This window comes from Protopterus annectens, chromosome 12.part0 (assembly GCF_019279795.1).
Source record: "Protopterus annectens isolate FY-2018-M chromosome 12.part0, PAN1.0, whole genome shotgun sequence".
Lineage (NCBI taxonomy): Eukaryota > Metazoa > Chordata > Ceratodontiformes > Protopteridae > Protopterus > Protopterus annectens.
This window is the reverse complement of record NC_056746.1, coordinates 600,909,497-600,928,917: the sequence shown is the minus strand read 5'-3', so window position 1 is coordinate 600,928,917 and position 19,421 is coordinate 600,909,497. Positions and strand designations below refer to the sequence as shown.

Sequence of the window (19,421 nt, the reverse complement as noted above, 5' to 3'; positions counted from 1 at the left end):
CCATGGCCATTTAATTCCAAATGCATCTTCTGTAACATTTCTATTTGCACCCTATATTTCTTAATGTAATTCAGAACTCTTTGCTTTATGTCTACATCTTCAATGCTATGAACATTCCACAATAAAAAAAATATTAAGACTATGAACATTCCACGATAAAAAATATTAAGACAATCATTCTGATATGAAGCCACTGTTTTCACATAGTCTGTATTACAGTATTTTTTTAATTTATATTTCCAACTTCTAAATTAAATGTACACTTTTAATGATAGGGTGGCTGATTTTGTATGCAGATATTGCTCTCATCTCTGTTAGAACCCATGTCACATTTTACCAGACATTTTTCTTCAAGAAAACTTTCAAAAACATGCAACTAAATGCATTTTAAACTCACAGCACACATCTAGAAACTTATACTATAGCACAGTTTCAGTTACTAAAAGAGTAGTGTTCTCATTAAATTCTGATTATTCAGCCAACTGGGGAAAAAACTGCATGAAATCATTTGGTTATAAAGAAAAAAAGATGTCACTATGCAACATATATGCATCTTATATACTAATCTAAAATAACTAAGAAATATTTTTAAAAACATCAGTAATCCAACAGATTCTTCTTTTTTAAACAACAAATTAGAAACATAGCATTTCATGATATTATATATAGCATTATACCATAATGCATGTGCTGTCTTAATTTTCAAAAAATGCTAAGCTTAATAAATAGGGGTTTGATATTTTGGAATCCAATGCTATGAGAGAGAATAAACAGCTTAAAAAAGACTATTTGCTGGATAAACCTGATTTGGGTATAAAAAAACTTGATTTATAGTACAGATCATTAGACCAAGCTGACTTACTGTTAGATATACTTAAAAAAAGAATATCCACTCATTCTTCATTTTCTAAACAATCTCAAAACAAAATGTGTGTTCAGAAATCATATTTATCTTAAATTAGGTGGTGCAGCGGTTAGTGTTGTCACCTCACAGCAAGAGGTTCTCCAGTTTGATCCTCAACTGGGGTGCCTTCTGTGTGGAGTCTGCATGTCCTCTGTGTGGTCGCGTGGGTTTCCTCCGGGTGCTCCGGTTTCCTCCCACATCCCAAAGACATGCTGTAGGTGGATTGGACACTCTAAATTGGCCCTAGGCATGAGTGTGTGCATGTGTGTGCCTTCCGTGGAAGGTTGGGTGCTGGGCTGGCAACTTGACACCGTAAAACTCTACTGCCAATCATGAGCGGACAGGTGATCCGCTGTGGAGACCCCTAACCGGGAAAAGCCAAAAGAAGAAGATATAAAATAATTAAGAACTATAAATTTCATATCAAAGAAAAACTTTTGGGATTATACGCTCCAAATGAGTAGCTCAGCTTTAACTACAATGGTTAAAAAATTATTATAATTACTTCAAAACAACAACAAAAAATGAAGAAAACCTACATTATTTATTTTATTTCTTTTATTTTACATTTGTTGACCGGGCTAGTCTAGCTGGATATATTTCCATTTTCAGTAGAGGCCCGGGGATAAAAGCTCCACACAGATATACAAAGTATAAAATATTGTTACATGGTGAAAAAAGGATTAAAAATCAAAAATAAAAAACAGGTAGTTAATACATTCTTGAGATAAAAATACTAGAAAAACGTTAAAGTAAAACAGAGTAAAGTTTAAGAGAGCTAGAACAGATATAATACAGTAAGAGTTATATACAATAGATAAAAACACTTGAGAAACAGTACAGAGAGCAGAATACAGCTTAAGACAGCTCAAAAACAGAATAGTAAGAGATATGTACAGTAGATCATATGAGATAGAATTATTTAAACACTAAGTTGATTAGAGTTTAGAAAGAGTCAGTAGAAGTTTGGAAGTATGGAAAGAAGAAGAAGAAAGAGGGGTGAAGAGGATGGTTAGTCAGGGTTACTACAAGGGCACAGCCTTTGGAGGTGTTTTCTAAGTTTTTGTTTAACGAGTGGCAAGGATGTAGTTAGAGTTAGTTCAGTGGGTAGTAGGTTCCAGAGTTTTCCTATTGTGTTGGTAAATAGAGAGTCACCAGCTGCATTATTAGACTTTGTTAAGCTGGCAAGAAGTTTGCTAGAAGAACGTAGGGAGTTCAGATTATTATATGGGACTATGAGTTTTGAGAGAATAGGGGTATTATTGGGTTGGTAAAATATCTTGTGGGCAATTGTAAGTTGGGGGATAATCAGATGGTTTTGGAATTCAAGCCAATTTAGTTGTTTAAGATTTGAACAGTGATGGGTTCTGAAGGGATTGCCAGTAGCAAATCTAGCAATGTTATTATAGGAGGTTACTAATTTGTTAAGGTTGGTTTTCTTAAGGTTGGTAAATATAGGTGAAGCATATAGGAGGGTTGAGATTAGATGGGAATGAGCAATCTTGGCTCTGGTTGCCGAAGTTAAGAAGGGTTTTATTCTGTATAGGAAGCCTATTTTTCTGTTTACTGTTTTAATGGTATTGTTTATATGGTAATCAAATGAGAGATTATTATCAATGGTTATTCCTAGAAGTTTAGTGGTAGTGTCAGGGAGAATAACAGTACCATTATTTGAAGAGATAGAGAAGTCTAAGGGGGAAGACCTAATAGTGGGTGTAAAGAGAAGGAGTTTTGTTTTTTTAGCATTAGAAGAAGACAGCGTTTGGAAAACCATGTTTCTACAGTGTTGAAAACATCTTGCGTAAGAGAATATAGTTCAGATGGAGAGGTTGATGAGCATATTAGTGTGGAGTCATCTGCATATTGAATACAAGTGGCTTGTGGAATTGCTACATAGAGATCATTAATAAATAAGGAGAAGAGAAGTGGTCCAAGAATAGAGCCATGAGGGACCCCAACAGTAACAGGTAAAAAGGATGAGACTTGATTTTCCCAGAGGACTGCTTGTTGTCTATTGCTGAGGTATGATGTGAACCATTTTAAGGCTAGAGAATCAAAGGAGAGAGATTCCAGAATATTGATTAAGAGGGTATGGTTAACCATGTTGAAAGCTTTAGAGAGGTCAATGAAGAGTGCAGATGAGAGGAGGTTTTTGTTACGGTTTCTATTGATGGTATCTGTGAAGGATAGAAGGGCAGTAGTGGTACTATGAGATGGTCTAAAGCCATGTTGACATTGTGCTATTAGGTTGTGTTGGGAGAGATGGGATAGAAGTTGTTTGTGAATGCATTTTTTCATAATTTTAGCTAAGGGTGATAAAAGAGCAATTGGCCGATAGTTAGAGTAATCAGTGGAGTTCCTGCCTTTATGTAAGGGGATAATGTGGGAGATTTTCCAAATATCTGGGATGGTACCTTCTTGGATTGTCCTATTTATAAGGATATATATAGGGTAAGCAATTTCCTTAGCTGCTTTTTGGAGAAATTGGGAAGGAAGTTGGTCAGCAGATGGAGTACATGGTTTAAGTTTTAGAATAAGTTTAAAGATGAGAGAAGTAGAGATGGGTTGTAGTTTGAATTTCGAGAAAGAGTGGGGTAAGTCGATGGGAATGCTGGAGTTTTCTGAGATAAGTTGAGTAGCTAGAGATTGTATAGTGTCAGTAAAGAAAGAGTTGAAGGTATTGGCAGTTAGATGGGGAGTATTTGGATCTGCATCAAGTGGGGTGGGTGTTCAGGAGTTACCTGGGGAAAGGAGCTTATTAATGCAAGACCAGAACTGTTGGGGATTATTTTGATGAATTTGCTGAAGTTTACAATAGTAATTTTTTTATCTGTAAGTATAGCTTTTTTGTGCTGTTTCTAAGCTGTCTAAAGTATAGGTGATCAGAGCTATTTCTATAGGTTCTCCATTTAGTCCAGACTTTGTTCCTAAGTAGAATTTGATTCCTAGTTTCATTAGAAAGCCATGGGGCTGGGTTAGACTTTATTCTAATGGAACGTTTGGGAGCATGCTTATCCAGGATAGATAAGAAACCGGTGTTAAAATACTGTACTGCCTCTTCAAGTGGGAGGGACTTTAATGGATTCCAGTTGCATGCTTTAATGTCAGTTTGAAATAATTCTGTCTTAAAGTGTTTGGTAGAGCGTGCTGTTCTAATGGTGGGGAGGTTTGGGAAGTCTTTCTTTTCTCTAGTAATGTAGGTCAAGGAATGATCACTTACATCATCAGGCAGGGTTCCTATTTTGTAAGATTGTTTCACTTTGTTTATGAGAATCCAGTCTAATGTACTCTCTTTTTTGTTAGGTTTGTTAATCCTGGTTGTAGAGGTTATAGTTTGGGTAAATCCATGGAGGTTAATATGAGAGGTAGGATTTTCAGCACTAACACTTTTCCAGTCCATGTTAAAGTCACCTAGTATTATAGTTTCTTGGGGCTAAGTAGAAGACAGCCAGCGAAGAAATGCCTCAATTGTAGTGATATTATTTCCGGGTGGTATATAAATGCAGATAATATATAAAGATTTGTTTATGTTGATTTGAAGCTTAGTAATGAGGATTTCTGCATTGCTATCCTGGGTTGGATTAGATGGGAGGGTAGAGATATGAAGTCCATTTTTAAATAGAATTGCTACTCCACCACCTTTACGTTTTGTTCGGTCTTGTCTCACTATATTATAGCCTTGGGGAATAATTTCATTATCTTTAGTTTCTGGTTTCAACCAAGTCTCAGTGAGGCAGAGGATATCAAAGGAGTGAATATCTAAGAGGGCATGAAGATGCGCTACTTTATTATTGATGCTTTGGATATTAAGATGCCCTATTCGGAGAGAGCTATTGAGATTGGGGTGAGTTGTTTGGGTTGTAGGGTTGGTAGGGCCAGGGTTGGGGTGGACATCAACATCTTTCAAGGTGGGACTATTTAGTTTTGTTCCTGAGTTGTATGTAAGGTAGGTTAACAGTTTCGATTTTTTTTCTAAGTGTAGGTTAAGTTTAATGTGGGAGAGTCTATGGTATTTGGGTAGTAGGTAACTGGGATTGGAAGTAATGTTAACATGTCTATCAAAGGATATGTATGTGTAGATTGCAGTTTGTTTGTGGGAATGGTTAAGATGGAAATAGTGCAATTTTTCAAGGGAGGCAAGAAGGTAGGTTGAGATGAGAGTAGTTGAGAGTATAATTGTAAGTGTTAGCTTGGTGAGATTAGGGAGCGGCATCTTGGAGAAGTTTGTAAAATAAGAGTACAAGTGTAATGATATAATAGGGAGAAAGATGTGAAGGGGAGGAAGATAAAGGAGTACAGGAAGAAAAAAAGAGGGGGATATTGTATAGATGAGTTAAAAGTAGGAGGATATGATAGGGGTACTCTAAGGAGTGGCTTATTGAAAGTGATTGTTAAAGAGGTAGGGGTGTGGTTACTGTTGGTGGGGAGGAGTGATGTATAGGATAGTTTGGACGTGAGAGAGGGTGTGGTAAGGAAGATATAAGAGTAGGACCCCTGGGGTGGGTGGGAATTGGGGGTAGGGTAGGGGAGCTGAGTGAGCCCGTAGGGCGAACGGAGCGGGTTACAGCTGAGAGAGGCTGAGAGGCAATCAGTTATGGAGAGAGATTGAGTTCTACAGGCACAGGAAAGGTAAGAGACAATATATAGTTACTAAGTAGCAGAGAAATACAAGGTGAACAAAGGTATAGCTGTGAGAGGTATTTAGAGAAATTACCACAGGCAGGAAAGGAAGTTAATACAGAGGGAATAATTGAGGGGCCAGTAACAACAGTAGTGATAGTCAGAGGTAGTGATAGTCAGAGGTATCTATGTAGTAATGCTCCCTGAGTTACCTAGGATAATTCCCTTTTCAAGCAGGTATGGGATGGGGGTAAGTACATGAATAGAAAGTACAGGCACAGATAACAAAGTCTGGCTGCTCTACAGGGCTAGTTGGGTTCTACTACCATTTAGAGAAGTTCAACAACCAGTGGGAGAAGGTATCCTAAGCCTGAACTCCACTGCTCTCTAGTGGATAATGCAGGGCAAGCACTAACTCAACTAGGATAGTAGGAGACGGGGGGAATAAGATAATAGAGAGATGGTAGGAGGGGAAGGTCCACGGGTGTGGTGGCCCTTACAAACTAGTTAACAATTTCTAGAAGACACCAGTAATTTAAATTAATGCACTCACGAGGTTATATTTAAACAAACATATACTGTAGGATAACACCTACACTGTGAGGCTGAAATGTAGAGGGTCCAGGAAGATCCTGAAGGACTTCTAAGTTGAGTTTCCTTACTATTCAGTAGGATAATTAATTAGCCTTACAGGGATTCAAATGGAGGGACCGGCTGTGACTCCACACAGGACTTAGAGGACTGTGAGGCTGAAATGTAGAGGGTCCAGGAAGATCCTGAAGGGCTTCTAAGTTGAGTTTCCTTACTATTCAGTAGGATAATTAATTAGCCTTACAGGGATTCAAATGGAGGGACCGGCTGTGACTCCACACAGGACTTAGAGGGGTCCACATAGCACCCGGAGAGCTAGGGACGTTTGGCCAGAGCAGAGGGATTTTAAAAATTATATGAACACTGAGCATACCACTAGTCTAACAAATTTTCCTCCTGTATTATTTCTCATCCCCTCTTTAGCCTCTTATATACCTTTATCACTTGGCAGCTATCCTACTATCAGCCTTATAGCTCATGGAATCCTAAGGCAGTGTACAAATTGCCTCATGCTCTCACACTCAATGAAAACAAACAATGATTAACCCAAAGGACTCTGTGAGAGGCATAAATATTCAGTTTATCTGGGGCATCCTCCACTCAGCTAGTGATATCTTACCCTCACCCCCTCCTATATAACATCCACATACTGCAAACACAAAACTGTCTTATGCTAATGCTGTAAAAAAAACCTTCCCCAGCCTCCTAGAACTCCTAAGTGTAGGCCTTAGCCTACACCTTCTAACATACCTCCTGCACATTAGTCATCATCATCATCAGCTCTTAAACGGCATACAGCTCACTCTGGCATTACAGAAATTACAGCTACAAAAAGAGTCAGAAAACTAACAATGCAAAAGCTCTTAAGGAAGCAGGGACAGCGTAGTCCACCTTGCAGTATCCTGGGAATTAGAGACTCCATAGTTAAATGCAGATTTTCTGTACATCGGACTGAGCAAAAGCAGACTAATTGCTGTTTCTCAGGTGTCAGGATCCACAATACCACTAGGGCCTTCAAGTCACTTCACCCAGGTACACATATCACCTGGTCATTGTTCTCATGGGAGTGAACATATGAAGAGGGACAGGGAACTCTCAGAATATGCATCTGAAATTGGTATGACTTTAGTATTGAGGAGTATTCTGCCATCATTAAGAATGACACCCAAATGCAAACAAAAGATAATTGACTTAAATTATTACCTTAGCTACTAGTGTAATTCTAGGAGGATGCAATATATATATCTATCTATGTATATATATATATATATATATATATATATATATATATATATATATATATATATATATATATATATATATATATATATATATATATATATATAAATATTAACCTGGGAGGAGATTTTTGGCGTCCATGACTTCTTTGTTAGGGATGGCCTGCATCTCTTTCGTCATGGCTTCTGCATATTGGGTAAGACTTTTTCATCATAGTGATTTTGTGGGCAAAGTCAGCCTTCTCAAATTCCATAAATAGCCTCAATGGTCAATGCTAGAAGCTTTAACAAAAAACGACATTCTTTACAGGCCCTCCTCACTCTCAAAAAGATTGACTTGCACATAGTTACTCAAGCATGGTCTCCAAATAGTGAAAGCACTGTCACAGTGCAAGGCTTTAATGCCAACTACTCTTCAAACCATTGACAGAAAAGATGGTGTAGCTGGAGAGGGCATATCAGTGTTTCTAAGAAATCATCATTTCACCTATTGACAAACAATGCAGAACAATTACCTTGAACTCCTACATGTCCTTTTCATGATAAATAAAACCCAGAACTACACTGTAGCCAACAACACTACTCCCTCCATGATGCCAACAGGCCACAAGGCATATCTAAGCAAATTTAAATCCCTCTCTATAGAACCTAACACTGTCCTCATGGGTGACTTCAATTATTTCTTCATTGATTGGGGAACTTATTCCACTGTAAAAAAAGTATGCACAGAACTTCCTAGACTTTATTAATGCCAACTACTTTGACCAAGAAGTCCGAATCGCAATTAGCAGCTCAAAAATATTGTATTTGATCATCATCGGTATACCCTCCTATGCTCTGCACCAATAGTTATCAAATCACCGGTCAGGACTGACCACCTTACTGGAACATTTACTTAAAGTGCAAGACCTGAGTTACCTTAAAATACCCTCATCTTCAGAGACTACTCTAACGCAAATCTACTCAAGGAATACTGATGACCTGATGAAATTTACACCCGCTCCTCAAGTTGATGACCCCATTTTACACACTGCTACATTCAGTGACAAATTCTATGGCCATCTTAAAAGCTTGAACTGAAGCATTGGTCCCCATAAGGCATAACTACAGTACCAAATTCAAGAACAAACTCATTTGGTGGAACCCCAACATTAACAAACTATGCAATAAAAGAAAGAAACTGTCAGCCCAGAAATGCAAACATAATTTCCCCATATCAGGTAGTAAATGACTTAAAATAGTAACAAAGAATTTAGAAATAAAATAAAATCATCCAAGAACAAGTATGAACTGAGAATTACCACACATGCCAGGGAAAACTACAATGCCTTCTTCAGATATGTCAGGAACATTAAAAGTAATACCCAGCAATGCTCTGAGTTAATACCAAATAAAACAAAATATATAATCCCTGAGGACATTGTCAATGTATTAGTGGACACATTCAGTTAAAACTGTACTCCCCTACCTGCCCAAATTATCCACAGGACATTAGAATGCCTACACCACTCCTGATCACCTGTGAGCAAGTCCTCTGTCCAAAAATAAGAACATTAGATCCATGGTCCATGCTCAGCTCGCTCCATATTCTCTTCCTACTTGTACTGTAACTTACTGTCTCTCTCTCTCTCTCTCTCTTTTACACTCTTTCACCTTTTAACTACCTTGTCTTCTGTTTATCAACTTTAGCTGCCTCACCATTATACCTGTTTTAAGACATAATGGTTTCTGTTGAAAATAGCAACAATATGCATTTAGACTTTATCATATTTGAAATGCATTTCTCCCTCTTTTGAAAAATGCTACAAAGACTATTGTATACTATTGCCTTTCAAATGGTAGTGGCTTTCTATCACTGTTGTTTGTATACTGGAGCCTTTTTCCCTGGGCCATTGCTAAAAATGGCCATGTGCCCAGTGAGACTTTCCTGGTAAACAAAGGCAATATATAAATGTGCCAGGCTGTCTTGGTATTGAAGAACATTGTCTATTAGATTCATAATTAAGTCTATTCAATATCAGCCTTTCTACTGGGTTTGTGCCAAAGGTATAGAACTGCTGTAGTCATCCCACCCCACAAAGGGGTATTCACTACTGATTGGAGCAGCTATTGACCCATAAGCATCACTGGCCATATCTGGAAGCCCATGGATCATATAATTTTGCAACTTAGGCAGTTCACAAACCCTGAGCCCTAACCAATTTGGGTTTGTTAAAAGCAGATCCTGCCCGTAAACTTGGTGGACTTTTTAAATGGTGAGACATTACACTGAGGCAAATCAATTTAAACTGCATATCTGGACTTGGCCAAGAGCTTTGTCACTATTTCACATTTCAGCATCTTTGGTAAGCTAAATCAATTAAAAGAAACCCCCTCTGTTATTTACTAGATAGCACTCACAGAACCCAGTCTATTAATGCTGGAAGGATGCTCTCACCTAAAAGACTAGTTACTAGCACTGTCTCCCAGGGAATGGTCCTCAGATCACTTCTCTTTGGTATCTACTTCTCTGATGTTAAGGCTGAGACCAAGGGTCTGTGGTGGATGAAGTATGCTGATGATTGCAAACCAGGGCTGGCATAAATACTGTAATGATCTCTGGATTTTCCAGTAGGCTCTAACATGTTCTGACAAGTGGTGAATAGACCATAGCCTCAAATTAACATGAACAAATGCACCATTCTAACCCTTGTAAAATGTGAGGCACCCATGCTCCTATCATATAGGTGACACCCCCTTATAAAGTCACTTGGTTATTAGGGTCTTGGACACTTTCTAGAAGTGTCTACTGTGCCTGTTCAAAATGCATGAGCACTAAACAGGATTACTCATTAATTTCAGCATGACATTTGTTATCTCAACAACAAAAAAGCTCTGAATATATTCATTTGATGAACATGGGTATCAATGAAAGTAACAGAAATTTTAGAACAAACAACATTTCAGGAGAAAGCCTTCTGACACTTCCAATATGGAGGCTCAACTCCCACATACTCACTTTATATGTTCTCCCTCTGAGTTTACTCCAACTCAGTGAATGAGAGGCCATGAAAATGAAAAAAAAAAATGTAGAGCCAGATTCATGAATGCCTGCACTAAGTATACATTAAGTGTTCACACATAACTCACACCTCACCTTCTTCCTCCTAATTTTAGTTTTTCTACTGATTTTCTTGCAGCCTTAAATATAGACAAGGATTCATAAAAACTATCACAAAGTGTAGACTACATGTACACTTAGTGTAATCTTTCTGAGTGACTAGAAAGCACATACAATGTGGCAGGGATGTTCTTGAGTACAGATCATGTACACTTAGTGTAGGCATGAATGAATCCAGCCTGCAGTCTTTATTGACTACTAATCAGTCTTAGAGCTCAAGCAACACATAGATTTGAAGCCTAAATGCACTGATGCATTCAATAAGTGCCAAGCTATAGCGAGCCATGTCAACAATAGCCTGAACTAACAAACTCAAACAAATAGCAATATGACCTCTTACACAGCAAGCAACCCATGGAAAATGACGTTAAGAAGTGTATTTACACATCACTAGAGCAAAATATTTCCATTTCCATTAATAAACTGCCATTTCCACTAATAAACTGAAATACTTTCTGAAAGGGATACCGTTTCTCAATAAGCATTTTCCAAATAATTATTACCAATTAATCTCCAGAACCTGGCTTCATTTGAAAGAATTAGAATTTAAACATTGTAATGATATAATAAACATTGATTACAGGAGTTCATCTTTCTGAAACAGCATTTCTATTAAAACTGATTATATTGTTCAGAATTCTCTTCACATACAGACTAGCTTTTTCAAAAATATATTGATTAAAGCACTTTAAGACAAGCATTTATTCAGTTAGGCTGATCATACAGTATCTTAACACATATCTAGCAAACAGTTAAACCTAATAATGCCTTAATGCCTAAAAATAAAGCACATAGTTTTGACTGTTGAGCTTCTTAATTATAACTGCTATCTCAGGATACCTTGACCAAATGGACAGCATAGTGAGTGTACACCATCACTTATTTTTAGGTTTGGTATTATCTCTGAGCTTGTATTATTTCAGAAGTATGCCAAGCATCTTTGATAGGACTGAGAGTGAAGATCTTCACAGAAAAAAAATGTTTTCACTGACTTGCTAGAACTATTGACTGGTTTCAGTCACCTAAGCAACACTGAGATATTTGTTGATTAAGTGTACAATCTCTGAGTTTCACGCATCATAACATTTCTGTTAGAATCATGGACTATTTAAAATGGTATTTAATCTACAGCATTATATGAAAAAAAATCTGTCTTTCCTGTTTAGAAAGAGGTGGCTAGTAGTATGTATGGGTAATATACAAACATATTATAGTGAGAACTGCAAACCTGTTCTCCAGTTTTTCCTTAGTACTCCTATCATACAGATTTTACATTTAATATGATTTCAGTTCATATTTTCAGAGGAGTTCCATGAAGGACAATACGTGAGCAGAAGATCTACTTTACATCTCAATACCTTAATATTATATATGCAGCCACAGTAATCTGAACAACTCTCTACCCAGCAGAGACATTGGAAATCATTGTCTAACCTGTATGGCATCCGGAGTTAATGATAACATGAAGTCAGTGATATTCTGCAGTGTGATTCTAGAAATAACCATGTCCAAAACAGCAGCATCATATTTATATTCTGGATCAGTGATAAGCTGTGCCAGTTGTGCAGAATCCATTGCATTAACTGCAAGTATCTAAAAAAGACCACACAAGAAAGTTAATGTTAGTTGACACAGGCTTTTCATTCCTACTACTGAATCTTCCTTTGGTATAACAAGATTAGTTCATAAAGCTGTTCCTTCCACATTGAATTCTAAGGCATTATTGCTAGAGTGCTGCAGAAATTCTCCAAGTATCATTTAAAGATACCAAGTTAATATCTGCTGCATTCTTTTCATAAAATTAATATTTGAGCAGAAACTTACTATGCTGTCATTCCAGTAGAGAAATACAATATTCATCCAAGAGACAATGCTCTGAAACTTCCCAAAGTTCTTCTGTAACCAGTCTTGCAAACCATTTGTGTTCATGGTGCAGGCTGAGCCTAAAAGAGATGTTGTTTACTGCAGACCAACTATGGATATTCAGTTTCATATAATTTATTTAAATACAAAAGATCTCCCACATCTCATGCATTAAACTTTTATTTGTTGAAATGAATTTAAAATTATCTCATATACAGTATATATCAAGATTTGTAGTTATGTGTTTTTACCTGATAAATTTGACTGATGGGTCAGAAATTCTATACTGAAGTTGAGGACATCATTCCTTGTTTCTGATATTAAGAGTGTGAAAACATTGCTGAGACCAGTTATTCTGTTAAAAATGAGTATGAAAATAAAATGATACTTTTTTGAATGGAATGGATCATTTAGTTAATTTAACCATGTTAGGCAGTCATCAAACAAATTACAAAGCTTTAGAAAATAAATCTGAATACGTGTCTTGAGTGCATTAGAAATATATATGCCGTATTACTCAGCAACTTATTTCATATTCGGATGCTGCACATGGACTTCCAGATTTATAAATGCATTGCAATAAAATGTCACTGAATATATATTTATTATATTTTCCTTGCATACATACTCCAGGCTAGGATATTCAAAACAACTGTTTTCAATTTAGTCTTGATTTATTTTGTATAAAAGTATAAAAGACACATATCTCAATCATATGCTTTATTTATATTCCAGCAGAGAAGCCTTTATTAAAATTTCAGAAACATAAAACTATCTGAAACAGACATTTCTTGGATTCCCAATTTAATTGCTAATAATTCTGACTTTTTTTTTCCTTTTGGCATGTCTTCCTAACAGCTTGCTTTTCTGGCTTCACCTACTAATAGCTGAAGTATGGAATCATTTTTTAGCATTCCTTATTGTATTCAACAGAAAAAAAAGCTTTTAACAATTTTCAGAATAGTTTAAAGCAATTCACGGCAATCCTATAAACTGATATTAAATTATAAAAAGCAGAACACTGAGGTTCTAATGTTGAATGCTTATCATACCTGGGGTCTGTTTTTGAGAATATGTCAGTCACCTCCAGCAAATACTTTCAGGATATTTTACCTGAGCTGCTAAAATTATTTCCAAGTAGTAACTAGTCAGTAATTCAAGTTTAATTAATGTGCCGCAATCATTTTTGCTAAACACTTACTTTATAACATGGAGGATTAGTTACTTTTTCTTGATAGTATAGCTATAAATATTTAACTACATCCAGTATCCAACCCCAACAATCATTTTAATGTTATAATTATGACTCCAGTGTCGCCATATTTCTATTGAAAACACTTATTTAGATATTTTTACCATGAAGTAACATTTGCCAGCAAACCCTCAGCATTGCCCAATTCATGCATTGACAAGGTCACATTCTAAGTACAGGTATTGACTTTAACTTCCATCTTTGGATGAGATTTTATGTTATATAGAATATACAAAATATCACCGTTCCCTTATTCTCACTGCAACATACTTAATTCTCATATCCCATGAAAATGAACATTTGCCAGTTACAAATCTTTGTCTAAAAATCCAGGCAACAGCCTTTAAGGATTCTCCTTAAGGATGCTATAACTTGTATATGACCAGAATACATGCTCGCATTTCTCTAATGCTCCTAAATCACATCTCAAATAATATATGCCTACATTCAGGATCATATTTATCTGTTTTTGCAAAGTATCAAAATAATTAAGGAAACACTTCAACACAAGAATCCTAAATGTTGATGACGTTGTTGCATACCAATGAAACAAACAAATACACTTCACCACTGGCTCATCAATCTTCATTTTCATTAAAGTACTCTAATCTTTCCCAATCTCTGCCAGTTCAAAATTCAATTTTTGCAATGTTTTACTCACTCTAATCACTAATCTCTTGGTCATTATAGTCTCATCTATGTCTTACTTCCAGTATCAGGACCAACTTAAATCTATATTTTATTACACTGAGTGTGATTCTAGCCAGTTAATATAGCCTTTACTCCATTCACTGAAATCTTTCTAAATTGAATATTCTAGGTGGACTCGAGGTTACACAGTAGCTTTCTTGGTGGAACTGAGCCAAAGCCTCACTGCACTTTAGGCAAACTACAAGAGCTTAGTAGCAGCATCAATTTTTCCTGCAGTCCAGTAATCAAACTAGACCAAGTTTTAAAGAAAGGATATTTTAGCTATGAATGTATGTTTATCTGTCGCTTACAATCTGTTTGTTTCCAAGTATGCCACAAATCTGTCACATCATTTTCCTCATTAAGTTCCACACCATAGAGATCAGTTTCATTGGGCTGTAGTTTCACTGGTCATTATCATGGCTTTGCTGTCCCCTTTGTGAAGTGGCATTGCTGTAGCATCCACACACTGCACTGCAATTTCCCCACTGGTTGATGAACTGCTAAATATTTATTTCAGATCACCGAAACTCTGGCCAGATTACTTAGTATTTTTGGATATCACATTTAAGATGCATGCTTTTCTTCTTTCAGTTTTGCTAGCTTCATTCTCAATCTCCAAATCTGTATACTTTTCCCTTCTTATTCTTTACCTTTCCCAAACCAGTGCCGTCTCCCCTTTCTGTAAGAAGACAAATGTAAATAAATAAAATAATGAGTGATCTTTTCCTGTTTATGTTTTAGGTTGAAGTCCTTCCATCATTTGTTAGCCTTTTAACATACAGGTTAAATATATCCATAGATTCCATAGGTTTTAGAAAAAAAATCAAGTTGAAAACTATAAGCCAGTCAAAAGTAGATATTTTGTGAAGAGTAAATAAATACAGTTTCACTCTGCAGTACATTACCCAAACCCTGAACATTAGCTTCAGATACACTTTGTATGAACAGTGATAGTGTTATGGAAAGGGTTTTTCCTCAGGTACGTTGTAGGGTTTAGGTAAGGGGAAAGTGCTTTGCTCTCAGGAAAAATCCTTTCTGTAACCCTACCACTACACAAAACACTCAGACACATCACAACAGTAGCACATGTGTACAACACAAAATACTTCCCATTCCCTGTGCCCTACTCTAACCCTACCCCCCATACTTGCACACACACTACTACCCCTAATGCTGAAACTTTCTGTATATCTGAAAGTTTCAAGATTAGAAAACCAAAGCCACACTTACCTTAACCATAAGCATTTGATTTTCTGCCTTTTTACAAATATAACAAACTGTTACTCTAAGCAATATATCTTCAGAACTTGTTAACCTTTCCACAGGAAGAAAATGATGGTACACAACATGCTCCCTTTTAGTATTGTGTAGACTTTCATCCCATATCGCCTGAGTCATGGTATTTCTTTCTATTGACTGAATAAGCACATTAACTGGGATTGTATTACTTTATTTTCTTGTGATTTCTACAAAAAGGGTGTTCAAGACTTAGCTATTAAGGGGTAATTATGATTGTTTATGTGATTTAGACATGTAGGAGTTTAAATTGTTGTCTCAAGGAATCTGTCATACAGTGGTGATATCCTGACAAAGACTTACACTCCACCACAACTGCTGCTTAGTCTGTATTGACCATGTCTCCATTGTCATGGCAGGGTTTATTAGCACTGTCCATACATTTGTCCTTTTCATCTCCTCAGGAATCACAGTTTATGAAAAAGATGGGAAATGACCAATTTTCATGTTCACCATTGCTGGCAGTCCGAAACTATACTTAGTATGATATAAACACCAATCCTGTTTTGCACTGGACTGTGACAGCACACCACCTTCAAACTAAGGCCTGCTATCTCAGGAGGGATAATGTTCAGTTGATAAATCATACACATGGTCGAACAGCAAAACATCCAGACCATAATAGTGAACATCAGAACATCAAACAAGTTCTGGCAGAAGAAATTGCTAGGAGTCGTATGTGGGAAATTGTGCAACAGCAGTTGCGTGATCTCAGGGTTGGTATATACATGGTTTGTTTTTGTGTAGCTTTTAATATTCAAAACACTTGTTGCTTTGTTCACAATGTTTTGTTGTTCAAATGCATTAGTGGTTGGTCAGCTGTGGTTTGCATCAAGATAAGTGTGTCTCTGTTAAGAAATAAAAACAGTAATAGCTACCTGTGCAACGGTTATTTCTCAACTGATGATCCAAATGAATTCTGGTTTACTCATTTATGACTCAGAGGAAAAATAAAGCCTACAAAGCTAAATTTGTGGTAATTTGGGCTTTCCTGGCCCAGGTCAATCACAAGGCATTCTTCCGTTATGTCCTCAACTTCAAAGGTAATACACAATTGTACGTAGAGCTCGTTGTTAATGGAGTCAGATTTACTGAACCAGAAGATGCAGAAAATCTAAGGGCAGACAAATTCAGCTCAAACTTTACTCCATTCTCTCCCACAACCTCCCCTCAAGAAATATCATCAACTATAACTTCCCCTACTATCACTCGGAAAAAAAAGTCTTCAATACTCTCTCTCAGGCCAGAAACACTGCATTAATTCACCCAGATAATCTCTCAGCATGCCTTTGAAATAGCATGAAACTTGACCTATCTGGCCATATTGAATCAGTATTACACTATGAACAGAGAACAGCAACAGTCATCCCTCTGCACAAAGGCAGGCCATTTTTTACAGACCCTGGAAACTACAGACCCATGACTTTCACTAGTCTCATATGCAAAGCCATGGAAGGAACTATCATGAAAATGATCAGTAATGATGTAGGACACCTTCAGACACTGGATTCAACCCAATTTGGTTTTGTCAAGGGAGGGTCATGCCGACTCAACCTAGAGGACTTCTCTGAGTTCACCAAAGCAACAGATGAGGGCAATATGGTTCATACTGCCAATCTTGACCTAGCCAAGACATTTGTGACACAATGTATCACCTGTATATTATTGACAAATTCAAGAGGTTAGGTATAAATCCTTGTGTCACTCGGTGGATAGCCAGCTGTCTCACAGATAGGACCCAGGAAGACAGAACTGGGTAATCCACCTCTACAAAAATGCCAGACTCAAGTGGAGTCCCTCAGGGACTGGTCCTGGGACTGCTTCATTTTTTGCCATTATTTCTCTGAAATCATAGCCAATGTCAAGGGTATCTGGATGACCAAGTTTGCAGACAATTTCAAATTAGGAGCTGTGATAGAATTCCTCACTGAACCTAATGTTCTCCAGGAAGGGTTGACACTGTTTAATAACTGATGCCAGAGTCATGGACTAGAACTAAATGCCAAGAAATACATTAATAGTATCCTTTGGAAAATCATCCACCTTGGTAACTATCTTTCTGACAGCAAACAACACAACCCCTAAGAGTTGACCCAGTAATTATGGGCTTGGGGACACAGTTAGACAGTAATCTGGCCTTTGACTATCATGTGCCTAAAGCAGTGAGGAAATCATTCTATGTTGTGCAACTTGTAAGCAAAGGTTTGGCATCTAGGTAAAAGGAGGTTGTTGTTCCACTGTATTCAGCATTTATCAGTCATATTGTTAGAGTGAGGTTAAAAGCAGTAAAAGTAAGTCCCAAAACCCCATAGCAACCTTGCATCAGCTTTGTATTAAAGTGTTGCAATGCGTAAATAATATCTTAATGCAGAGACAAAAATCAATCACAAATATTGCTATACATGTAAAAAGGACAGACAAGTAAAGTTGCAGAATTAGATCAGTTCAACTCTAGTATGTGTAAATATGTAAAATGTAAGGTCAATGCTACATTTTAAAAGTGACAGTACAGTCCAAAGTTTAGATCTCATGAATGAAAACAGTACATCATCTATATTATGTGCCTTTAAAGCCACAGGTAATAAATGTATATACTATATAAAAAAAAACTTCATGTACTTGTATAAAGAACATACAAGTAAACTTCCAGACAGAGAAATGTCACATACTTGTATAAAAGATGAACAAGTAAACTTCCAGAATCAAATCAGTTTAAATCTGGTAATACATGCGTTTATGTAATCAGTTTAAAGTTGTATATATTTAATACAGAAATTTCTGTTTACCAAGCCCACCAGATCAGATTACAGCCAGCATAGCAAACTGAGTTAAAGACAGTACTGTACGCCATAAGGCAGTATGGTAAAAAAAAAACAATTTAATACAGTTCATGCAGTTACAGTTCTTACTATTTATCCAAGAAAATTGTAGACAGTAATGGTAAATTCTTGCAGCATTCAGTAAGTTGCAAAAGTTAAATGACGTCAGCTAAAACAAATGGCTATGGTAAGACAGTGAGTGGAGTTTCACTCACAGAACAGTATGTTAGAATCTGAGGGTCACAAGAGTAAATATAAAAAGTTCAACAGTTAAGATTAATATTTCATAGGTACAGAAATGCACAGGGTTACATTACTACTTTACTTTCATTTGAGATTATGACCCCCCACAACCCCCACTCTTTAAATATACCAATTCTGAGATCACACTACAGTACAGAAAAGGGAAATCTTCCCATTCCGCACTGTACGGAGATTTCCATTAAAACGTCTGAACTTTCAAAAGTTCGATCATATGATGTCGACCATATGACACTCGAACTTTTGAAAGTTTGAGCATCCAGTATAGACCCTTTTCAGATTATGTTTTTTATATCTGTTCAGACAATACTGATAACAATGCACTAATAATTTAGTCTCCAGAATATAACATTAACAGCTTTCAGTTTATTTTTTATCTGTGTTCAGTTAATTTTAGCAGGAAAGGTATTCCTGCTATTTTAGATTTTCAGTATAAACATGTATCAAATTTCAGTCAAGATTCAGATTATGACATTCAAACTCGATTATGTAATCAGTATTGTACATTGCAGTCAAATGTCAGAATATAAAAATAATATTCAGTTACTTCACATTATTTAGTTAGCTTTATAACTAAAGTGACAGGATTATTTGTAACAGGCTTATTACGTCATACATTTCTACTACTTATTACATCATACATTTCTTTTACATCATCCTTCACATTATTCAGTCATTAGTTTTACGGGTTAAGTGACTGTTCAAAACAGTCACCAAAGTCATG

At 36.6% G+C, this 19,421-nt stretch overlaps 1 protein-coding gene across 1 annotated transcript in view; it reads right to left on the bottom strand.

Moving 5' to 3' along the window:
- Positions 1–12,442, bottom strand: part of LOC122816195 — a 248,364-nt gene extending 235,922 nt beyond the window's left edge. Inside the window, exons 1-2 of the mRNA XM_044088945.1 lie at positions 12,338–12,442; positions 11,948–12,106 (exon numbers count right to left, since the gene is read on the bottom strand). Of these exons, the coding sequence (XP_043944880.1) occupies positions 11,948–12,106; positions 12,338–12,442 (264 nt within the window). The remainder of the gene's footprint in view (positions 1–11,947; positions 12,107–12,337) is intronic.
- Positions 12,443–19,421: the final 6,979 nt, after the last annotated feature.